This window comes from Lepisma saccharinum, chromosome 6 (assembly GCF_977018435.1).
Source record: "Lepisma saccharinum chromosome 6, izLepSacc3.1, whole genome shotgun sequence".
NCBI classification, from domain to species: domain Eukaryota; kingdom Metazoa; phylum Arthropoda; class Insecta; order Zygentoma; family Lepismatidae; genus Lepisma; species Lepisma saccharinum.
In genome coordinates this window covers 68,993,517-69,014,475 of record NC_139234.1, presented here as the reverse complement: position 1 = coordinate 69,014,475, position 20,959 = coordinate 68,993,517, and the positions used below count along the sequence as shown (strand labels likewise).

Here is a 20,959-nt window from a genome sequence, read left to right as displayed (position 1 = left end):
GGGGTTCGTGTGCTCCGTGAACACCCTTCGGGCGACGCCTCTGAGCAAGTCTTATCATAACCATGACTTTTACTTAAGAGAACAAGGAAAATCAACCGATAATTACAATTTCCTTCTCTCCGTAATAGAGAGACCCTCAATTAACGTCATTTGGAAGAGAGAAGAAAAGGAAGAACACCTTTCTTATTGATTCGAGCCAATAAATTAATCCGGGAACTTGAAATTAGCTTTGGGTCTCCGAAACAAACATTACGGCGAATCGAATCACTTGTTTGTGTGAGGAATTTTCCATTGTTTCTTCGACGCTCCAATTGGTTTGCTGTTAAACCTTCTATTTCTAGGTTTTCGGATATTGGTTTTTCCTCCAAAGTGCAATAACCCTCCGCCTCTTCACATCAAATTCCCAACACTTTCAGATTTAGCGTGGACCTGGACAGCCCCCTCGCACAAACATCCCTTATTCTCGAAAAGCTTCTTTCCTTGTCGTGGAACCAATGTGAAATCAGGTATACCACCTCTCGATTTTTTGAGACATTCTCTTCATCTTGTAAATATTTTAAAGAGATATAAAAAATCTCAGAGCACGGAAACACGAACATTTTCAAACTCGTGTACAGGGCATCCCCGATGGCGTAGTGATAACGTCGCCGGCTAGTAACAATGAGGTCCCGGTTTCGATTCCCGGTGGAGGTACATTGCACAGTGCTCTGATCCCACTTTAAACTGCAGGTTCAGTCCCAATTAGCCTTTATGTGCATAAAGTGGACTTAAAACAACAATTCAATTCAAACTAATGTACGTGTACATGAGTTTGAAAATGCTCATAGTCATATCGATATTACTAGTTTGAGCGAAATCTCGATTTTCACTAACACCTGTGCTAAGAAAACAATAACCACAAATTGAGGCCTCCCCGAAGGGGCAGTTGTACCGTAGCGTGGTTGCCTTGTAATCAAGGGATCCCGAGTTCGATACCCGGTGGAGGCACATAGTGTTCCAGTCCCGATTAGCCTTACTGTGCATAAAGTTGACTTCAAACACCAACTCAAGTCAATAACCACAAATTAATGTACAGGAAGAACATATACTTTATCTCAGGTATCTGTGGAGCGAAAGAAAGAAAAGAAGTCTCTGCGCAAGGAGTGACTCGAGAGGTCTCGTCCAATGAACTCGTGAGAGGGGAAGTGAGTGTGGGTACCAGCCATTTGCAGCAGCGTCCACTGCTTCGCTCCGCTAACCCGCAGTCTTCCCTTCTCTACCGTTATGCGCTGCCATGCTCCACAGTTTCCCGGGACAGAGTAGAGGAAGGAAAACTGAATGAGCTTGAATCCGTAACCTAACAACCATTGCAACCAGTGGCAGCGATTGGGTTCCAAAACTAAGGGGGCAAGGTGTCATATCTGGGGAGGGCGACAAGGACAGTTTACTTTACCTTGATATATAAGGTTTAGCATAGTACAGGGGCATAAGTGGGAAGCAACTGCCACGCCTCCCCTAATCACCGCCACTGATTGCAACCACGGTTATTAGAAGAATAGAAGTTGGGGAGATTAATTGTTTTCTTCATGGTGTAATGACGGTTAAAGGTGATCTTTCCATGAAATGAATACGAAATCTATTTCCTAGTGTAGCACTATGCAAATAAAAAAAAATGTCAGACAACTGAATACACGAAATAGGAAACACTGTAACGCATTTCCTGATGTAAGATGCTTTTTTACTTATAAGCAATAAGCCCACTTACAGTTTCTGGCTTCAGATAAATTGAATATACTGACGGGTACTTATTACACATAACATGAAATAAAAACCATTGAGCAATGTTTAAAATGAGCAATACGAGTTTTTGTTTCAATATTTTACAATATAAACACAAAATGTAATACAATAACACTCTAACATGTAATTTGATGAAATTTAGCAAATCGTGTATTAGTTTCATTTCTAGTAATGCATTAACTTGGGCACCAGTACGTCATTGCTGACAGCACACTTAAACTGACACCTTGGAGACAGGCCAGGGTTGATTGCAACATCACAAAAAATTACTAATGCGAATAGCAAAACAGTGAAACTACTGTGTATTATAACCTCTGGTGCAACCAAGCCTTTAACCGAGATAAATGAAATCTGTAAGTATATGATATACAAACCTAGGACAGTGGATAACTCTATTCGAATGTCTAATTGGCTGGAAATATCATGCCCAGGTCAAACAATAATATCGGTACTTACTTCTTAATTTACTGGGATTACACGGGGCCTTCGAGATACTACGACCCTCAATCAATGGCTGATGACGTCAAAAGACTGGTCCTATATTTTGTGGAAATTCATCTATTTGAATGAGCTACTAGTTCACAAGAAAGATCCTGTAAATTTGCTGTAAACAAGGGTGAGAATAATAATAGCAAATTAGAAATAATCATTTTTTATCAATTACACTTAAATTCGTGCTTTTGTATGTGATGCAACGTTTAATTACACGTTAGTGCAAAATATGTTTGTGTTCAACCCGAAGTACGACATTTAAGAATTTGTGAACCTTGCATATTGGTAATGTTGAATATTTGGATGTCCAATTTCTAAATGCTAATATTTCTTTATTTAACATAAAAAAAATGTTGATTGTGATTTGTATGTCTGTATAAATGTGCAATTCGAAATGTAAAGCTCATGTATGTACTATCTAGCCATAGGGAACATATTAACGGCATAGCAAATTTCCCTCATTTTAAATATTTCTCTTTCAACTTGACATTTATTGCATGTTCAAATGGTAAGCAAAAGGGTGATACTCCAGCTTCCACCTAAAGCTCGTCGAGAGGATCCATTAAAAGAAAGGTATATACGTACCTAGCCTAATCACGCAGGCCACCCGGTGTTTGCCAAAGTGGCCTACAATGAAACGGAATAGCTGTTCCAAAACTTTGAGCTGTGGCGAGGTGCTCAGTTTCATTTGTACCAAATGGAATAGTGGAGAGCGGGTCTGGTTGTAACAATCCAGGTTGTAACAGAGCTAATAACTTCGATTCTCTTTGGTCGATGACCTTGAAATTTCAGTGGTAGTGGAGCGCTTATTAGTGCCTCAGTTGCCCATTCGGCAACTGCAGGTGACAGAGGACTTCTCCTGTTATTTCGAGGACAAAGCAAAAATTTGCCTTGTCAGAAAAATAGTGTTGTTTGTAAATACGTAGCAGATAGGTTGGTTATGTGATCACAGCATGACTGTGCAATTTCTAGTACTGAGAGAAGAATTGATTCTAATTTCCAACATATGTCAGCAATGTAAGGATAAGAATGCCTACAGCACTATGGAGCAGGTTGTAACAAATTGCATGGGTCTGGTTGTTACATTGTAATTGAGTCAATTTAGCTTATTTTGATGCAAGTAACTTGTTAATATTCAACAAAAATCTTAATTTCTATCGTGAACTTAATTGTGTGCAGTATTATTTTAAAAGTTACTGTGATTCATTTATCCAATTTTTATGTTAGGTAATGTATTCTGACACGCTTCTCTAATATGTCACTTTTCTGTAGATTTGCTGTACTTCGATGTACAATCATACAACTAAAAGTTTCCATATTTTGTGTTTTGTCATCTATATTCAGATATTCGAGTGTGTTCATCTATGAAGGAGAATGTTACAACAACCCACTTGATGGGGCAGGTGGTAACAATTGCAAGGTTACCTTTTGGCCGCGGTGGCTCAGTCGGTAACGCGTCTGACTACCATGCTCAAGGTCCCGGGTTCGATCCCCGGCCGGTTCAAATCCGGGAACTTTTCTAACGGTGAAAGCGGCCCCGGCGCCCACCCAGCGTCGAATAACATGGGTACCTGGGGGAAACCCTGGGGGGTAAAGGCGGTCAGGGGCGTGATGCTGATCACATCACCCCCACTCACGACCGGATCAAGAAAGTGTGGGGCGTTACCCCCACACCCCCTATACGCCTTCATGGCGTGGTGCTATGCACAGGGGAACACTTTACCTTTTTACCTTTGCTCTTTAATTTCTCACAAACGGCTCATAGTTTGTTTGCAGTTATTGCATATTTTAAACTACTAATGTGAAGTTTCTTGTGTGTAAAATTTCGTTTATGAACTGCCATGTATAAATCGGCAACATACACGAGAACAAAAAGTGTTACAATCGGTATGATCCAACATACACGATCCAAAACTTTGAGTAGAGATCAGGTGCTGAGTTACATTCATGCCCCACTGCTTCGTTCTGATGGGTTACGGAACCGAAACGCACCTGCGGCCGGAACAGCAGAGCAAGCAGTCGATCGCCTCGGACGCAAACACCAAACAGCGTCCCGTGCAGCCGGTCGGGGAACGTGCATCGGGTACTTGTTGAGTTCGTGAATGGACCGGCGGCCCCTCGGCCAGCTGTCCTGAATGGGGGCCGCACCTGAACGTCCTCGTGGCGGAACGTTCTCTCCCTCCCTCCCCCCCTCCTCTCGCTCCCCACCGTGGCAAAATCAATGCGGTCGCAGCGCGGGCGCACCGAGGATGTTTCTGTGTGCGTGGGTGGGAGGCGAAGAGGTGCTTGCTTCGGTCGCCGGCGCCGGGCTACACACGGAGAACGAGAGGCGGTCGATTTGCACCGCGTTGGAAGTTGAGCAGCAGCCGCTATGCCTAGGCTACGATCCCCAGCGCGGGAGCTCATGGACTCCCTCCGACAAGGTTGAACCGTCGCTGCGAGGATACGCGGGACATATTTTTTTTTGTTGGTAAACTTCCAGAAGGAACGAGAGACAGACGCTGGTGACGGGTGCCCGTGAGATCGACGGGGCAAAACGTCCAGCACGGACGTTAGGCACCCTGTGATCCGTCAGGATGACTTTCTAAGCCAATAAAAAAACAAAAAAAACAACAACCCAATTCCGCCGTTCGAACCGAACAATAACACTAATAATAATAATAAAAAAAGAAAAGCAAGACAGGTTCGGCCCGCGACGACAACAACAAACGCAAGGATACACCGAAGACTGGGTACGAGAGGGACTAGTATCTCAGAGTGACTCTCCTCCACGTATGATGACCAGCGGTGGTGCGGCGGTTGTGTGCCTCGTGCTCATCGCGATCAGTTTGACGAGTGGTGCCCGGGTTCGATACCCGCGACACCGGGTGAAGTCCGAAGTGCAGTTGATGGAGCCAGCGTCAGCCGACCGGTGGCTCATGTACGAGCCGTTGCCGCCCCCAGCAGCTTCCGACGTTCAAATGCCGTGGAGGAAAAGGGCCGGGAAGGAGCCCCCCTCGGGGTCGTCTGGCTCAGAGCTGGCCGACAGTGTGGTGCAGGCTGGAAAAAATATCGCCAACCAATTTATGCTGCGATCCCCACGAGGAAATCGCCCACCTTTTGACGTGCCGCAAATAGGTAAGTGCAATCATTTTCTTAACAGGGGGAAAGAATAAGTGATTTTAAGTGTAAGTTCTTAACGGTATCGTCGCGTATTTTCACTCCTGGGTAAACCGATTCGACAAGAATGGAGCTGGCTACTTTACTTAAAATGTACAAACGCTTGCATGAAGTTACTTAACGTAAAACTAGTAAATCAAAGTTCACATTCCGTTTGGTCAACTGTCATAATGTGGCGTTACTGGTTAACAAAAGAATGTGGATTTTAAGTTCCATGTGCCCAATTGCGTGGTGTTACTGATTAACACAGGGAAAGTGAATTTTAAATTGTGTTCAGCCAATTACCACAAAGTGGTCTTATTGGTTGATGCAAGAAAGTAAATCCTAAGTTCCATTTAGCCAATCTGCCAAACGTGTGGTGTTTTCTTATCGGCACACCACCTCATCTACATAAGTGTCTGTACCGTGAGCTACTTGGTTCAAATCGCCGCGCATATTTCTTGAGCATGTGCAACCAACACTTACTTCTATTCTCACATCCAAATCCTACGAAGAGGCATATGTCGATGAGTACGAACAGAATACTACTTCTAGGCACCTCATCTTCTCTCTTGTGATGTATCTGACAGACAATGCCAAACGTTCCATGCTTTACAATCTCTGCCTGTTGCGTACATGCAAGGAAGTAAGGTACTTCCCCACTCACAACATCCATTTTTAGTCCAGGAACCTGCATCATATCCGATTACTGAACCTCAACAAAAATTCGAAAACATTTTAAAAGAATAATGCAAATTTCAAGAACGAAAGGTTTGGGATGCATCAACTGCTCTTAACATTTTAATATTTCAAGGAAGACCGTGTTTGTTCGTAAAGATTTGAGGGGAGTGTCGTAATGATTGTCATTAAAAAATGACAATTGGTAATCCCTTACCGCCAGCACCGTTTGGGATTTAACACTTTCGCTATATTGAACATATTTGTGTTCTTTGTATGCGTTATCCACTTGTATTTAAAAACCTTGCATTTAAATACGAGTATGTTAAAGAAGCGCCAGTACTAATCGAATTCTCTTTTTTGGAAAACGAAAATAATACAAAAAGATATGCGAACGCGTGTTAAAGCAACAACGCAGTGATAAATATTGCTAGCATTTACAGTTCCAATATACAATACATATGGCTTGATTAGCACAGACGACTGTTTATCCTGCTATGTATGTAATCTTGAATTCAGACCGGCAGCTCATTTTGCATATCCTCTAAAGATTTAACGAAAGTTTGCTAAATTTAATCTATGCATTGAAAATAAAGTTAAGTTCTTAAAAATGCTTTCCGACGAACACTTGCCTTCCCTTTTTCTTTAGAAGTGTGTACGCTGCTGTTCTAAGTGAAATATTGAGGGTTGCCATAATTTTACAGGTGGCACTTTCAAAGGGGGAGGGGCTTGTCGCATTGCCATGTAACACGTCACTGTGTATACAGAATGGCCGTCCTTTGCGTAGGTGGTGCCTTCGCTCCAACGAGCCGTGCAGAAAGTGGCAGGGCAGGAGTACCCCGGATGAGAATACCCCCCCTCCCTTTCAGCAATTTCTCGAGAAAACAAAACCAGGCACTAATATTAGCGGATTCCGAAATGTTTCAAACTTAACTTAAATTCGCTTTGTTGTCACACAGAGGAACCTGTCGCATTGCTGTACTTACGATATCCTCTTCGAAGGTCCTGGGTTCGAGTTACGGGTAGGGAGTGAGTATCTACGGAGGATATGAACGTCACGAACGCTATGACCTCTGATTTGTTCCACCAGGAATACATTTCATCACGTTTTCATAAGCTGGACAATCAAACCGATGAAACCTAAGATATTACGATCTCATATCGAGTGCATTATAAGGTAAAAACTAAATTTTTACCGGCTCGAGAGAGAATTGGAAATAAATTTACTGATAACTATAGCCGACAACGATCCGATTCAAGAAACTGCAACTATTTTAATCTTAATTATTTTTATTAATGTAATGGTTATATGATTACAAGAAAAAATATATTACAGGCAGAGGAACTTACGAGCACATGGGCAAATTATGATTTCATGTTTACAATAACAAAAATTATGCGCAGAAGCTAGTTAGGGTTATTTATGCCAAAATATCGCATCAGTAAAGCTGCTGATATGCATTTAACGGTCTTAATAACTAGTACTAACCGCTAACGTAATTCTTCAAGAAGACCACAGAATTATAGACTTCATTGAAAACCCATTATCTTTAATACCGCGACTTGTCTTCGATTGTCGTATCTACGTATCTTAGTAATGTATTTTACTTTTTCACATTGGCCTTAGCAATATAACACTGTCGCTTATTTTTGCTACGGCACTGCTTTACAGCAAGACGGGGACCTCGTAACCTAACAGTTGGCGTACCTGCACAAGTTCCTGACTCGATTGCCGAGAGCGTTAAGCGGTCAATTTTCTGAACCGAAGCTAAGTTCAAATCCCGGCGTGGACACGAGTGTTCCTTGTGAGTGTCCCTTCAAGAACTTCACACAATCATCCTGATCGTCGCGAGTAGCCAAAAATGGCGGAGAATCGTCGCTAAATAACAAACAAAAGGCAAATATTACACACGTTTCCCAACAGCTACAAAGAATTCAAATTGTCTCAAATTAAAGTTGTCGCCGTTTTTGCACGTTATATATATACACTTTTCATTTCTTTTAATGTTCATATTTTCTTTTCTCAGTTGATGCATTTTCAGTGCATTCCACGGAACAGGAGGTGATAACAGTATCCCTTGATGCATTTCTGTTCATATTTTGGATGCACCAAAATTGCGTCATTAGCAGTTTGTGTATTGAGTTACTGGAGTCGAAGTATTTATGCATATTTGTGTCACATGACACAATGAATTCTGTGTGTATTATTCACACGTTGTTGTCCACAATGACGAACGTTCACTTCACTGACGCGCCCAGGGAAGGTGGAGGTCATTACCCCCTCTTTGACTCAGTATTCCTAAAAAAAAGTCAAAGGCAGGAAAAGATGGCAAAATGAGGGCTGACTACTAAGAAAGGTATACGAAACCCCCCTTTCGAAAATTCTGGGCACGTCACTGGTTCACTTGCTCCTGCAATTTTGCAATAATTTTTGAAAAATAGGTTACCTTTAGAAAGTGCAAGTAATAGACGTTAACAAGTAATCTCCTTAAACGGCATGTTGGTTCGGTGTATTCTGTGCGATTTGTTGACGTAACTTTTATACTTAACTAGATTAATAGCGACCATGAAGATGAATCATGATTAGATTAAAGAGACGAAAGGACAAACGAGGGGAACATCCATGCGTTGGCCGTGACTCGAACCCTGAACCTTCGTGAGTAGATCCCTCAACGGGTACTGCCATCGATACGGCGGCCTCGAACGAACAACGAATGAAAGAGTGTTTCTCAACCGCTGAGCCGCTTAAGGTTCATTAGTTCCACTGATTGACAACTAGCTTCAACGTAATTTTAAATTTGTCAGACACAATAGAATTACTCTTTACGATTATGACGTAATTTAATTATTAATATTTAATATCAATTCTACATATTAATTAATATATAAAGTTAAAAATTAGAAAGGTATTTGTGAATAAAATTGTCAGAATCGGGCATAGACTCTTAAAAAAAGAATTTCGAACCGCGGTCTCAGGAAGCTTTAGAACCACTGGACAGAAGAATGCATCAGTACTAAGAGTCTACTGGAAAAAAAAGTCCCCAGTCCCATCAGACTAATGCCACGATGATAACCTTCTCACGTTTCCTTACGTTTCGCTTGCTTTTCCGTTACACGCGACCGTTAACATAACGGCAGATGTTTCGCCGTTACACAACACCTGAAAGAAAATGATTACATCAGTGGAGAATAGAAACTGATACAGCCCAGTGAAAAAAATAATTCTATGTTTTCCTGCAGAAAAAACAAACAGAGTTAAAAAAAAAGCATTGATATTGCCAAGAATATGACACAGGAGGCAGTTCCGAATGCAGTTATTCTTTTATTTTAGGTTCAAACAAAAAAATAAAATTCGAACCTTTGATTGCAATTGTAATTATACAAAATATAGGAATTTATTTCTTTATTTAATACTTTGGATCATTGAGTTATTGAATTATACTCAATTGTTGGGGTAAGCGTGCCCCGGTCCCTCCACCTTTCCAATGCTCGTGGCTAGGTACTCAACTATAACTCTCCGCTACTTACAACACATGTAAATGTAATTACACAGTGCATTTATTTTAACAGCAAAATATATTGATAAAAATGTGTGTGCGAATACGAAAACTAAGCAGGATTGCGGATACATACAAGGAAAATATCTTCACAGAGTCGACAGAAAATAGTACACATTTCTAGCAGTATTTCCTGTTGTTTAAACAAATAATATGTTTCAATATGTTGTAATACGTACAAAGACTTTTATGTAATGTCATCCAGGTACGTACATTTACATTTTCTGGTCAAACAAATTGAATCTGTGTTGTGTATACATGTGACACATATCAGGTATGCGAGACGACAGTTCCAATGTATGGGAAGATTGGTTTTGTTGTCTAGTAAACAGAGATTTATCTCGATGAGCACGCAAACAAGCATGAACGAAGTATGATAAATGGATTTCAGAGCAAATATGTAAAGATGACAGTACAAATCTTTCTCAAAGTGAAAAAGAAAGAAAAACTGCGAGCAATAGGATATATGAAAAAAATATGATACAATCGACACAGAGAATATAAACTGAATGTCGTGTACATATCCTAAGAAACAACACAAAAATTACTACTAATAAATATATTGCAGAAGAAAAGGCAAGTGTGAGAAAGGAGACTGTCATGGCTAGAAAACCTCCGTAAAGGTTTGGAATGTTCCCTTTCCATATCTACTTCCATACGATTTGAAACCGTCTCAATTTCATTATCACACCCTTTCATTTGGTATATCCAACTTTAGCTCTGATTCCCATGATTAATACTACCACTTTCTCCAGACGTTTCTATTATTTTTATCTTATATATCTATGTACCACATCTAACAACTTATATTTTTTTAGTCTTTTTTGTCTAGCGTCATTTGGCTCACTACATCCACATGTGAGTTTGAAACAAAAGTATTTGCTTATTTTGTACCATACGTTTCAAACAACTTCTATTTTTTAAAAGATTTTATTTGTCTAGTGTCTTCGGCTCACTACATCCACATGTAAGTTTGGATCAAAAATATTTGCTTATTTTTTACCATACGTTTCAAACAACTTTTATATTTTTAGTTTTTATTTGTCTAGGGTCATTTGGCTCACTACATCTACATGTAAGTTTGAAACAAAAATATTTGCTTATTTTGTACCATACGTTTCAAACAACTTCTATTTCTTTTTAGATTTTATTTGTCTAGGGTCATTTGGCTCACTGCATACACATGTAAGTTTGAAACAAAAATATTTGCTTATTTTGTAGCATACGTTTTCCAGCGTTGAATGTACAGTCACCGGCAATAAAAATGGGACACCTAGATCCTGAAATAATCGCTTCCCTGAAGGCGTTATGTGTGTTACCTAGCTCTACGGCGTCGGCAGAAGTAACCATTGAAACTTTGCTATTAAAATCCAATTATCACCGTAGAGTTAGGCAACACACATAACGACTTGCAGGAAACGACCATCTCAGGATCTAGGTGTTCCATTTTTATTGCCGGTAACTGTACCTAAATTTTAAAGCCCCTATGAAATAACACTGTGTGTTCTGTGATTGCAACGATCAAAAAATATTGTGGGAAGTTCGTAATAATTAAATTTTTAAATAAATAAATGTTGTGAGGGTGGTACATATAACACTAATAGAGATAAAAAAAATCGGAACTCGTGAAGAAAGGGGAAGTATTAATCATGAAAAGCAAAGGTAAGGTTGGTTGGAAATACCAAACGAAAGGCTGTAATGATTAAATCGTGGAAATAGGTATATGAAGAAAACAAAACTATAGGCAAATGCATGCAATGCAAGCGAACAAACACGTGATCTTCATTACGTGTATGCTCGTCATACAACAATAAACATGCAATTTTACATCAAAATCAATATTTTCCTTTGGACAGAAGAAATAATAACAATCAATATTTTACTTCTTTAATAAAGAAATAAAAATATCTAGTGATGTAGCAGCCATTTGTATATGCAGGATGATTTTTTCGCTATTCTATTGATGGGTCCAAACAAACTAGTGCACGAATTAGTTCATTACCATTCATTGTTCACCCGTCTCATCCAATCACCATTCACCTTTAAAAAAATTACGATTGACGCAGAGGTACACGAAGGTACTAAATACAAATTCACTGGCGCTATTTTCTTTTTCAGGCGAGCAGATTTCCAAGGTTTCGTTATAAATTGGAGAGATTGATTGATTTGGTTTACTTTACTTCGCATCTCTGCCACTTTAGGGTAATCGTGAAGATGGGGATGAGTGATGATATGATGAAACGGACACTCACAAAGAACACCCATGCCCAAGCTGGGATTCGAACCCGGGACCCCTGGCGTCGTAGCGCACTGTGTTAACCACGGAGGACGGCAAAGTTTGGAGGGAGAGAGAGAGAGAAAGAAAGAAAGAAAGAAAGCGAGAGAGAGAGAAAGAAATAAAGAGAGAGGGAAAGAGAGAGAGAAGGAAAGAAAGAATGAGAAAGAAAGAATGAGAGAAAGAAAGAATGAGAGAGAGATAGAAAGAAAGAGAGAGAGAGGGAGAGAACGAGAAAGAGAAATAAAGAATGAAAGGGAGAAAGATATAAAGAGAGAGAGAAAGAGAGGGAGAGAAAGAAAAAGGAAGAAAGAAATAGAGACAGAAAGAGAAAGAAAGAGAGAGAGAAAGAAAGAGAGAGAAAAGAAAGAAAGAGAGAGAGAAAGAGAAAGCGAAAGAGAGAGAGAGAGACACACACACACAGAATTTAAGTGCCAAATTATTTGGATACCTTTTTAACAATACGTTGCTCTAATATGCACAGCACGAGCCAGCATGGTTCAATTCTCGGCGTGGGTGATTTCATGTGGAAATTTTTCCACCTCTAATAAATGGGTAGTGGGGATCAAATATGTAAAGGTGGTTGAAGCGTGGTGCTTATCAAGTGGACTAGATTGTGAATGTGTGTAGGATTCTGTCTCCACAGGTCCCCATATGCCTTCACGGCACGCAATATGCTTTACCTACATATATTAATTTTGCTTAAAACCATAAACAATTGTAAGAAAAACATTTCCTGAGGGGAACTTCCGGAGCTTTTAATTTGCGTGAAAGTCATAAAACCCAAGTAGCGTTTCTTGTGAATCCTCTCTCTAATTCTCAGGACGTATTGAGTCAAAAATTCGAGTAATCGTGCTACTCGAAGCTAAAGTTGTTCCTGGTTCCTAGAACTTTGCAATATACGACCCAGTGCTGTGTTCATAACTTATTGAAATTCTGAGTTTAACTGCCGCACAATTATCTGTTTGAGAATAGCACTTCAAAGCTTCAGGTGGATTCTTTTTTGTTAGACCTTGAACTGTTAGGTCGCTATCTTTGCTATGTTACGCACGGGTCGGAAGATTTACAAGCGATGTTGAGCAGTTTCTCAGGAGAGGCAACGTACGTATCATTAGACATTTACTGATGCCATTGACTGAACAATTATGTTGATGTGTTACACACTCGAGAGAGGCAACCTGTAATGCTACTTATGGACGTAATGTTATGACTTTATATATATATATATATATATATATATATATATATATATATTTGCTTAGAATTTCTTGCAGAGAATTCACGTGAATCTTGGTGTAGTTTGCTTTCTCTGTTTCGCAATAGTTTAATAAGCTCGCTCATCCATAAAAATATTGCTTGATTGATTGATTTGGTTTACTTTACTTCGCTTTTCTGCCACTTTGGGATAATCGCGAAGATGAGAATGAGGGACGATATGATGAAATTGATGAAGGAACGCTCCCAACCCTTACCCAAGCCGGGATTCGAACCCGGGACCTCTGGAGTCGTAGAGAGCTGTGCTAACCACTCCGCCATGGATGCCGGCATACAAATATTGGAGAATATCTAGACAACAGCGAAAGCAAGATATGACTATTGTAGTCACGCTACTGGATACAAAGTCTCTAAGATTTATTTTCTACCGTACGCCACGTTTGTTTCACCACCTGACGACCTGTTGGTGGTTTTTGCAGTATGGTGGCTGACAAAGAACAGATTTTTAAGTCCGCGAGTTTCATCAAAGTCGGTCCATTATTGTCAGGGGAATTTGGGAAAGATCCGCCCTCGAACAATTGTATTCGGAGATAGTATGCCCAATTTCAGGAGACAGGATATCTGTGTCGGGGTGGGAGGTGTGGATGAGTGGGTATCTGTATTTCGCTGTCGGTTGAAAGGAGCATTCTGACGTGTATAAGACATATTGAGCTAAAATAATGCACTTATATTTTCCTCATTAATGTAGCTCTTTCTTTCACTTTGGGATCATAACGATTAGGGAGAATGATGTTCAGAAGAAACTGACGGAGGGATGCTCGCAAAGAAACAAACACCAATGTCCAAGACAGGGCTTTAAAATAGAACCTTCTGTAGCGAAATCTTACACAAAAATAGAAAAATAATTCATATTCTAAGTGTACAACGTGTGGCTGCTTTAAACACCAAGACATTCATTTTTAATAACTCTGCATATAGTGAGAGAGAGAGAGAGAGAGAGAGAGAGAGAGAGAGAGAGAGAGAGAGAGAGAGAGAGTAAATATCTTATGATGCAATACCAGAAGCATGTTAAATTAGATCTGCTCGGAGTAATGGTGATTCTTGCAGGGTAGACAATTCACAAGTTTGTCGTGTGATGAGAGTTACCTGGCTTGTGTGGTGCGGTGAATGATCTAAATTCCTCATTTTTATAAATGAACCCAATATCGCTTCTGCTAATGACGGTACATCCGTAATCTCATGTTGGAAGGATACGTTTGGCAATTTTTTACTTTTATTTCGCGAAGCAAAAATGTGTAGAAATATTTCGATTATTCCAAGAACAAATAACTTTTAACGACGTAATGCATTGTCATTATTTTGTATAGTTTTCTCTGAGAGCAAACGGTGGTCTAGTCGTTAGGGTGTCGGACTGCCACTCGGGAGGTGCGGGTTCGATTCCCGGGGTGGGTGATCTAAGGTCGGAATTTTTCCGAACTTGTCCCCGCATAAAGCAGCTCTGCGCCCGCCCAACCTCAAATCGAAGACGGCCGGAGCGCGGTGCTGATAACATCACCTCCAAAATTGCCGAGGACGAGAATGTATGGGGCCTTACCCCCACATCTCCTAAATGGGTCTTCATGGCACGATGCTATATGCACGGGGAAATTTATCTTTCCCTTTCTCTGGACGAAATACGAATTAACTACCTGCATGAATGAAATTCTAAGCACATGCTCTATCTGAGATTCGAACCCAGAAGCTCTGGTTACGTAGTTAGGAAACTAAATTTCTTACGCAGTCTGTAGTTTATTTAACCAACTCCGCAGCCGATTTACAATTCCACGATTCCCTATCACCAGTTGCGTCGAATACGAATTTCTCCAGTCCGCCGGTATTTTGAACAGGAAGAGGAGTCAATGATGTGTGTAATGGAGTTAACGCAATGCGTGCAGCCGAGAGAAGCGGGAAAAGGTGCAGGTGGACTTTAGAACGGCTTCTGATAGAGAGGGAGAGATAAAATTACAGTGATAGACACTAGGAAATGAAGAGAGAGAGAGAGAGAAAGAGAGAGATGAAGGATGATAATTGCATCGAGTACAAGAATGAAATGACGAACGAGAGAAAGATTAAAAGTGATGGGAAAAAAGGAATTAGAGAGAGTGTGAGAATTAGAAAGGCAAGGGAGGAAGAAAATTGCACAGTTTGATCGACAGAGACGAGGAAAGCAATGGAAAGAGGCGAAGAATGAAAATTGCAGCGAGTAGAAGAGAGAGAGAGAGAGAGAGAGAGAGAGAGAGAGACGAAGAAAAAAAGATCACTCCGTATACCCATGGGATAGCGAGCGCTAGTCCTGTCTAAAAGGTGGGTTGTCAAAGAGAGAGAGAAGGAACATGAGAGAATTAGAAAGATTGATTGGTTCGTTGATTTGGTTAATTTTCCTTCGCTTTTCTGCCACTTTTGGCTAATCGTGAAGATGAGGATGAGTGATGAAATTGATGAAGCGACACTCAAAAGGAACACCCATGTCCAGGATTCGAACAAGGAACCTTGGAGAATTTGAAAGACAACAAAAGGCAACGAACGAATTAGAGAAAATATGGGAGAAGAAAGAAAGAGTGTGAGAGAAATAGAATTAGAGAAAAAGAGAAAGACTTATAATGGAAATAGGGAAGAGAGAGATTAGATGAATAAGAACAATTTAAAGTGAAAGTAAGAGAGAGACGTATAGCAAAATAAATTTGCATAGAGCGAAAGAGAGAGGAAAGAGTAAAGAGAAGGAAGGGTAGGAAAAGAGATTTCCTGCGCTCCTGGGCCTAGTGGTCATGGGCCTCCACACGGCCCTGAGAACAACGGCACATACAGAAGTTCCTGCTTCGCGAAACGCAACACCGTCCATCCGCCGCTAAGACAAGCGTCGTTGGGAGCGTTCGCCAACGGAAAGCCTTTCTCGGTGCGTGTAAAATACGGGCTCTGTTGCACAAAACAACCAGATCTTCTTTGTCAACTTGCCTTTCCCCCAGATGTTCATATTTCTGGCAGATGGCCAAAGACACTCCTTCGGAGGCGATGGTAAATTTCAAAAATCTAATTTGCGCCGCGAGAAACATCACAGCGTCACTGAGTGAAGTTGCCCATTGGCCAAAACAATGTCGATATTATGCTGCTTCGTACCAAGCTACTATGCTCTCGGAAAATTCACATATTTATCCTGTATGTATGCAATCGCACAATACAGAGTGGTTGACATCTACGTTCCGTTTCCCAATGTCCTTCTTTCCTATTTCAATGTAGTAGGCGAATTTCACTTGTAACATTAGAAATGTTGCTCGATTCTTATTTTAAATTAAAGATGGTCTCTAATGCTCTGTAGATTCAGAACTTTATCTTACTACGGACAGCTTTTAAATACATTTTTCGTTACGGACCTCCAGGACTTAGTTCAATAAGGCCTGAAGTGCATCAAATATGTATTTAAAATTGATCATCAGAAGTCTTTTGTTACAGGGTGTCTACAAGAATAACATCGAAAATTCCTGACTTTTCTTGACGTTTTCTTGACCCTTTTTCGTCTTTTTTAACCTTTATTTAATCGACCCTTACTTAGCTAAAGTTGGAAATTAGCAATTAAGAAAATAAATATTTTTTTAATGAAAACCGAAACTGTATTTAACAAGAGAATTGCTTTATATATTAATGCATACTGGACTGAATTTGGCAGACTAGCAAGGCCAGTATAATATTATGTGGGGCTCGTGTTGTTCGCCCCTATATATTTATGATTGTCCCTTCATCCAGCTTATGTTACCATCATTCATCCTCATCTTCGCGATTAAGCAAAGCGACAGAAAAGTGAAGTAAAATAAACTAAATTCTTGACCACAAGTATAATTGTTTGACTTTTTATTAACTTATTCACACACTTGTTGATTTCTTTACTTTTTCTTAACTTGCATGACTTTCTTGATAGGTAGACACCCTGCATTACAATTAGACAATACAGTTTATGACAATTCTCATAAAAGCGATCAACATGTTGGTGTGGTTGTTTACTGCGGAGCAAAGACACTCAAATGTCAGCATCTCTTCCACGTAGTTTCCAGATTAACGAGGCTCTGATGTCTCGACATACAGCCAGTATAATTTTCTGTAGGAATTTTGTTGGGGGTATCGTCCATACTTGTTTGTGATTTTCAATTCATCCAGTTCATCATATCACCATTCATCCCCATCGTTGCGATTAGTTAAACGTGGCAGAAAAGCGACGTATAATAACCTAATTCAATCAACAGTTGTTTACACTCTTTCTCTCTTTGTTTTATACTTGCGTCGTGACTAGCGGAAACGGATTGTGCTTCGCTTATTGACAATCTGAAATTTGGATCTCATATTAAACGTTCTGTCTTGTAAATAACATCTGATATACAAAAATATTGTCACGTGTTTAGTTAGCAATATTTACGATTTAAATACGTTTATTTTATAACTGGGGGCAGCTAATCCTCTGAGGGTTCGAAGACCACTCGTTAGGAATCACAACTCTTCAGAATTGCAGGTGTTCTTGTAAGTAGTACAGATACAAATGTAACTACGTGGAGGATGGTCTTAGGGAGGATGACAACAAAGGGGCACCCTTCTTTTGGGATGGAGCATCCTAGGCAAAGTAGGATACATTGCGACTCTTCCAAAAGACGGATTCTGCCTCTCTTTGCTACTTGTGGCCCTTTTTTGCCACTTCTTGCTAATTTCGACTATTAAGATGACAATCACAGGACACAAACATACAGAACAATTATATTGGCCCAGAGTCCAAGCGGTAGAGCCTCGATATCCTGAAAGATTGCAGAGTGTGTATGCTAAATTTGAAAATGCAGTGAATGGTGCAAATTATACTTTGCTTTCTTGACTATGCAAATGGTCTGTACTAAAAAAATATGCAATACCTGTTGTTTCTAACTTGTCACGTTTTCAATGTAAATGAATGAAATCCTTAAAAGCTGAAATAAGTCACTACCTGTTAATAGCTTGTAATAAAATAGGCCATTGGTAACTTCTTGCTATACGCACCTTGAATCCCTTGTTTTTTTTTTGCTAACAGTAAGTGGGGGACCAGGGTTAGATTCCCGGGGTGGGTGATCTAAGTTCGGAATTTTCCCGGCCTTGTCCGGCTCTGGGGTTCATCCAGCCTCAAATAAATGCGTACCTGGGGGGAGAGGTAAAGGCGACCGGAGCGTGGTGTTGATCACCGCCTTCAAAATGGCCGAGATTGTGTGAGGCTCAGACGTCTCTCGCATATATGCCTCATGGCATGGTGCAAAGTGCTGTTCTTATTTTCACCAATTCATAATAAATTCATGAAAATTCTGCGATCTTAACACGATTAATTTGTGTTAAAATGTATTTCAACCATTGCGTAATGAACGCCATAACTAGGTAATATACGTGTTGCGTTCAATTGCTTAAATAAATTAATTAATTAAATAAATGGACGAAGTTAATTCGCAACCGTAACTTAACTGCAAACTTTCCATCGTACGTGTCCTTCCGGGAAGGTAGAGTGCAATTTACTAGGAACGCTGAGGGCTCGGGAAACATAGCTATCAGATTGATTTGTACCCACATGTAAACAACACGCCTGTAGAACAAATCTCCATTAATTCACCAACAAAATGCATATAAACATGATGGAAGGTTCAGTTTTTAAAGCGCAATAGAGTGGGAAAGGTGTAAAACAAACAACTTTCATTTTCCCTTAAAGAAGAAGTTATTTTGAACACGCACCCGTGGTGGGATTTCATTACAGAGCATTTACAGTCATAATTTGGCTAATTGAGAGCAGCCGCTCAATTACATGCGAGAATGAAGCAACAGCAATCGGTTAATTAATCAATGAAGCCCGGGTTCGAATCAACTCTTTACTACCCTCTACAGACCAGAGTTTGGAGGGATTTTCTATAGAAATAAAGCGAACATCAGTTAACGTCTTGAATACTTATTCAACTCTACACTTATGCATCACCAAATCAACCAGTCACTCTGTTTCCATGGGTGCCCAAAATTACATATCCTTTACACAAATTATGTATTCAGAGTCTGAACTTACTTGGAAAACGTCGAAAAGACAGGGGACATGAACAGGTCTTGCTTATGTTCTGTCATCGAGCCAGCTAACTCTACTGAAACAACTCTTTGAAACCAAACGAAACCTAAGATACAATAACTCATTTCCGTTGACCGAGGGCAATAAGTGTTTCATTTTGGATATGGTCAGAACTATATATTCATTTCGTCAAACCGAGACGCTAAGAGCAAGGAGTTTCTTTTCTGGCTAACAGAAGCAATATGCGATATGATCGTTTTCTCGCCCTGAAATGAAGGAAGTCAGCTTCCATGGCTGACAGAAGCAAAATCAGATCATTTGTTCCGGTTGAAACGAAGGAAGTCAGCTTCTCTGACTGAAAGAAGGAAAATCAGATTGATTGATTGATTTTGATAATGTGGGCACTTCAGCACATAGGCAATATTTGACCGTCACGCAATACGTGACGTAACTAAAACAATATTGAAGACAAGCCTCTAACAAGGAATGAAATGTCTATTAAAAATTTCATTAATCAATGTTTAAAACTAATTCATTCATTAATTTCTTAACACGAGCTAAATTTATACTGCCTATGATTACTAAAATATAGTTACCTATTAAAAGCTGAGGCTGTACAGGGACACTCGGCACACACAAGGATAAACACAGGATAACACAGCCCTACGGAGGATTATACTGGGCGTAGGTGCAGATGCTAGAGCCTCGTTGGCATTCAACATGATAGTTATCAAGATGTGCTACGTGGAAATGTGATTGACTCTTGGGTGTCTTTCCAGAAGGTCAACCCTTACACCCAGCAAAATCAAATTATTTGTTGAAACGAAGGAAGTCAGCTTTTCCGGCTGAAATAAGCAAAATCAGATCATTTTTTCCGGCCGAAACGAAGGAAGTTAGCTTCTCCGACTGAAGGAAGCAAAATCAGGTCATTGACTCCGACGGAAACAAAGGAAGTTAGCTTCTCTGGATAAAAGAAGCACAATCAGATCATTTATTCCAGCGGAAACTAAGCAAGTCAGCTTCTCCGAATGAAGGAAGCAAATCAGATCATTCACTCCGACGGAAACAAAAGGAAGTCAGCTTTATCGGATAAAATAATAAAAATCAGATAATTTATTCCAGCCGAAACGAAGGAAATCAGCTTCTCCGGATAAAAGAAGCAAAATGAGATCATTTACTTCGACGGAAACGAAGGAAGTTAGCTTCTCCGGATAAAAGAAGCAAAATCAAATCATTTACTCCAGCTGAAACGAAGGAAGTCCGCTTCTCCGACTGTAGGAAGCAAAATCAGGCCATTGACTCCGACGGAAACAAAGGAAGTCAGCTTCTCCGGATAAAAGAAGCACAATTAGATCATTTACTCCAGCAGAATCTAAGCAAGTCAGTTTCTCCGACTGAAGGAAGCAAAATCAGGTCATTGACTCCGACGGAAACAAAGGAAGTCAGCTTCTCCGGATAAAAGAAGCACAATTAGATCATTTACTCCAGCTGAATCTAAGGAAGTCAGCTTCTCCGACTGAAGGAAGCAAAATCAGGTCATTTAGTCCAACGGAAACAAAGGAAGTCAACTTCTCCGGATAAGAGAAGCAAAATCAGATCATTTACTCCAGCTGAAACGAAGGAAGTCAGCTTCTCCGACTGTTGAAAGGAAAATCAGGCCATTGACTCTGACGGAAACAAAGGAAGTCAGCTTCTCCGGATAGAAGAAGCAAAATCAGATTTCTCTATGCTGGCCGAAGCAAGATA

At 40.2% G+C, this 20,959-nt stretch overlaps 1 protein-coding gene across 1 annotated transcript in view; it reads left to right on the top strand.

The window, feature by feature from the left end:
• Positions 1-4,599: 4,599 nt before the first annotated feature.
• jeb (low-density lipoprotein receptor domain-containing jelly belly protein) overlaps positions 4,600-20,959 on the top strand; it is a 279,585-nt gene continuing 263,225 nt past the window's right edge. Inside the window, exon 1 of the mRNA XM_083124078.1 lies at positions 4,600-5,388. Coding sequence (XP_082980204.1) covers positions 5,046-5,388 — 343 coding nt within the window. The 5' untranslated portion in view covers positions 4,600-5,045. The remainder of the gene's footprint in view (positions 5,389-20,959) is intronic.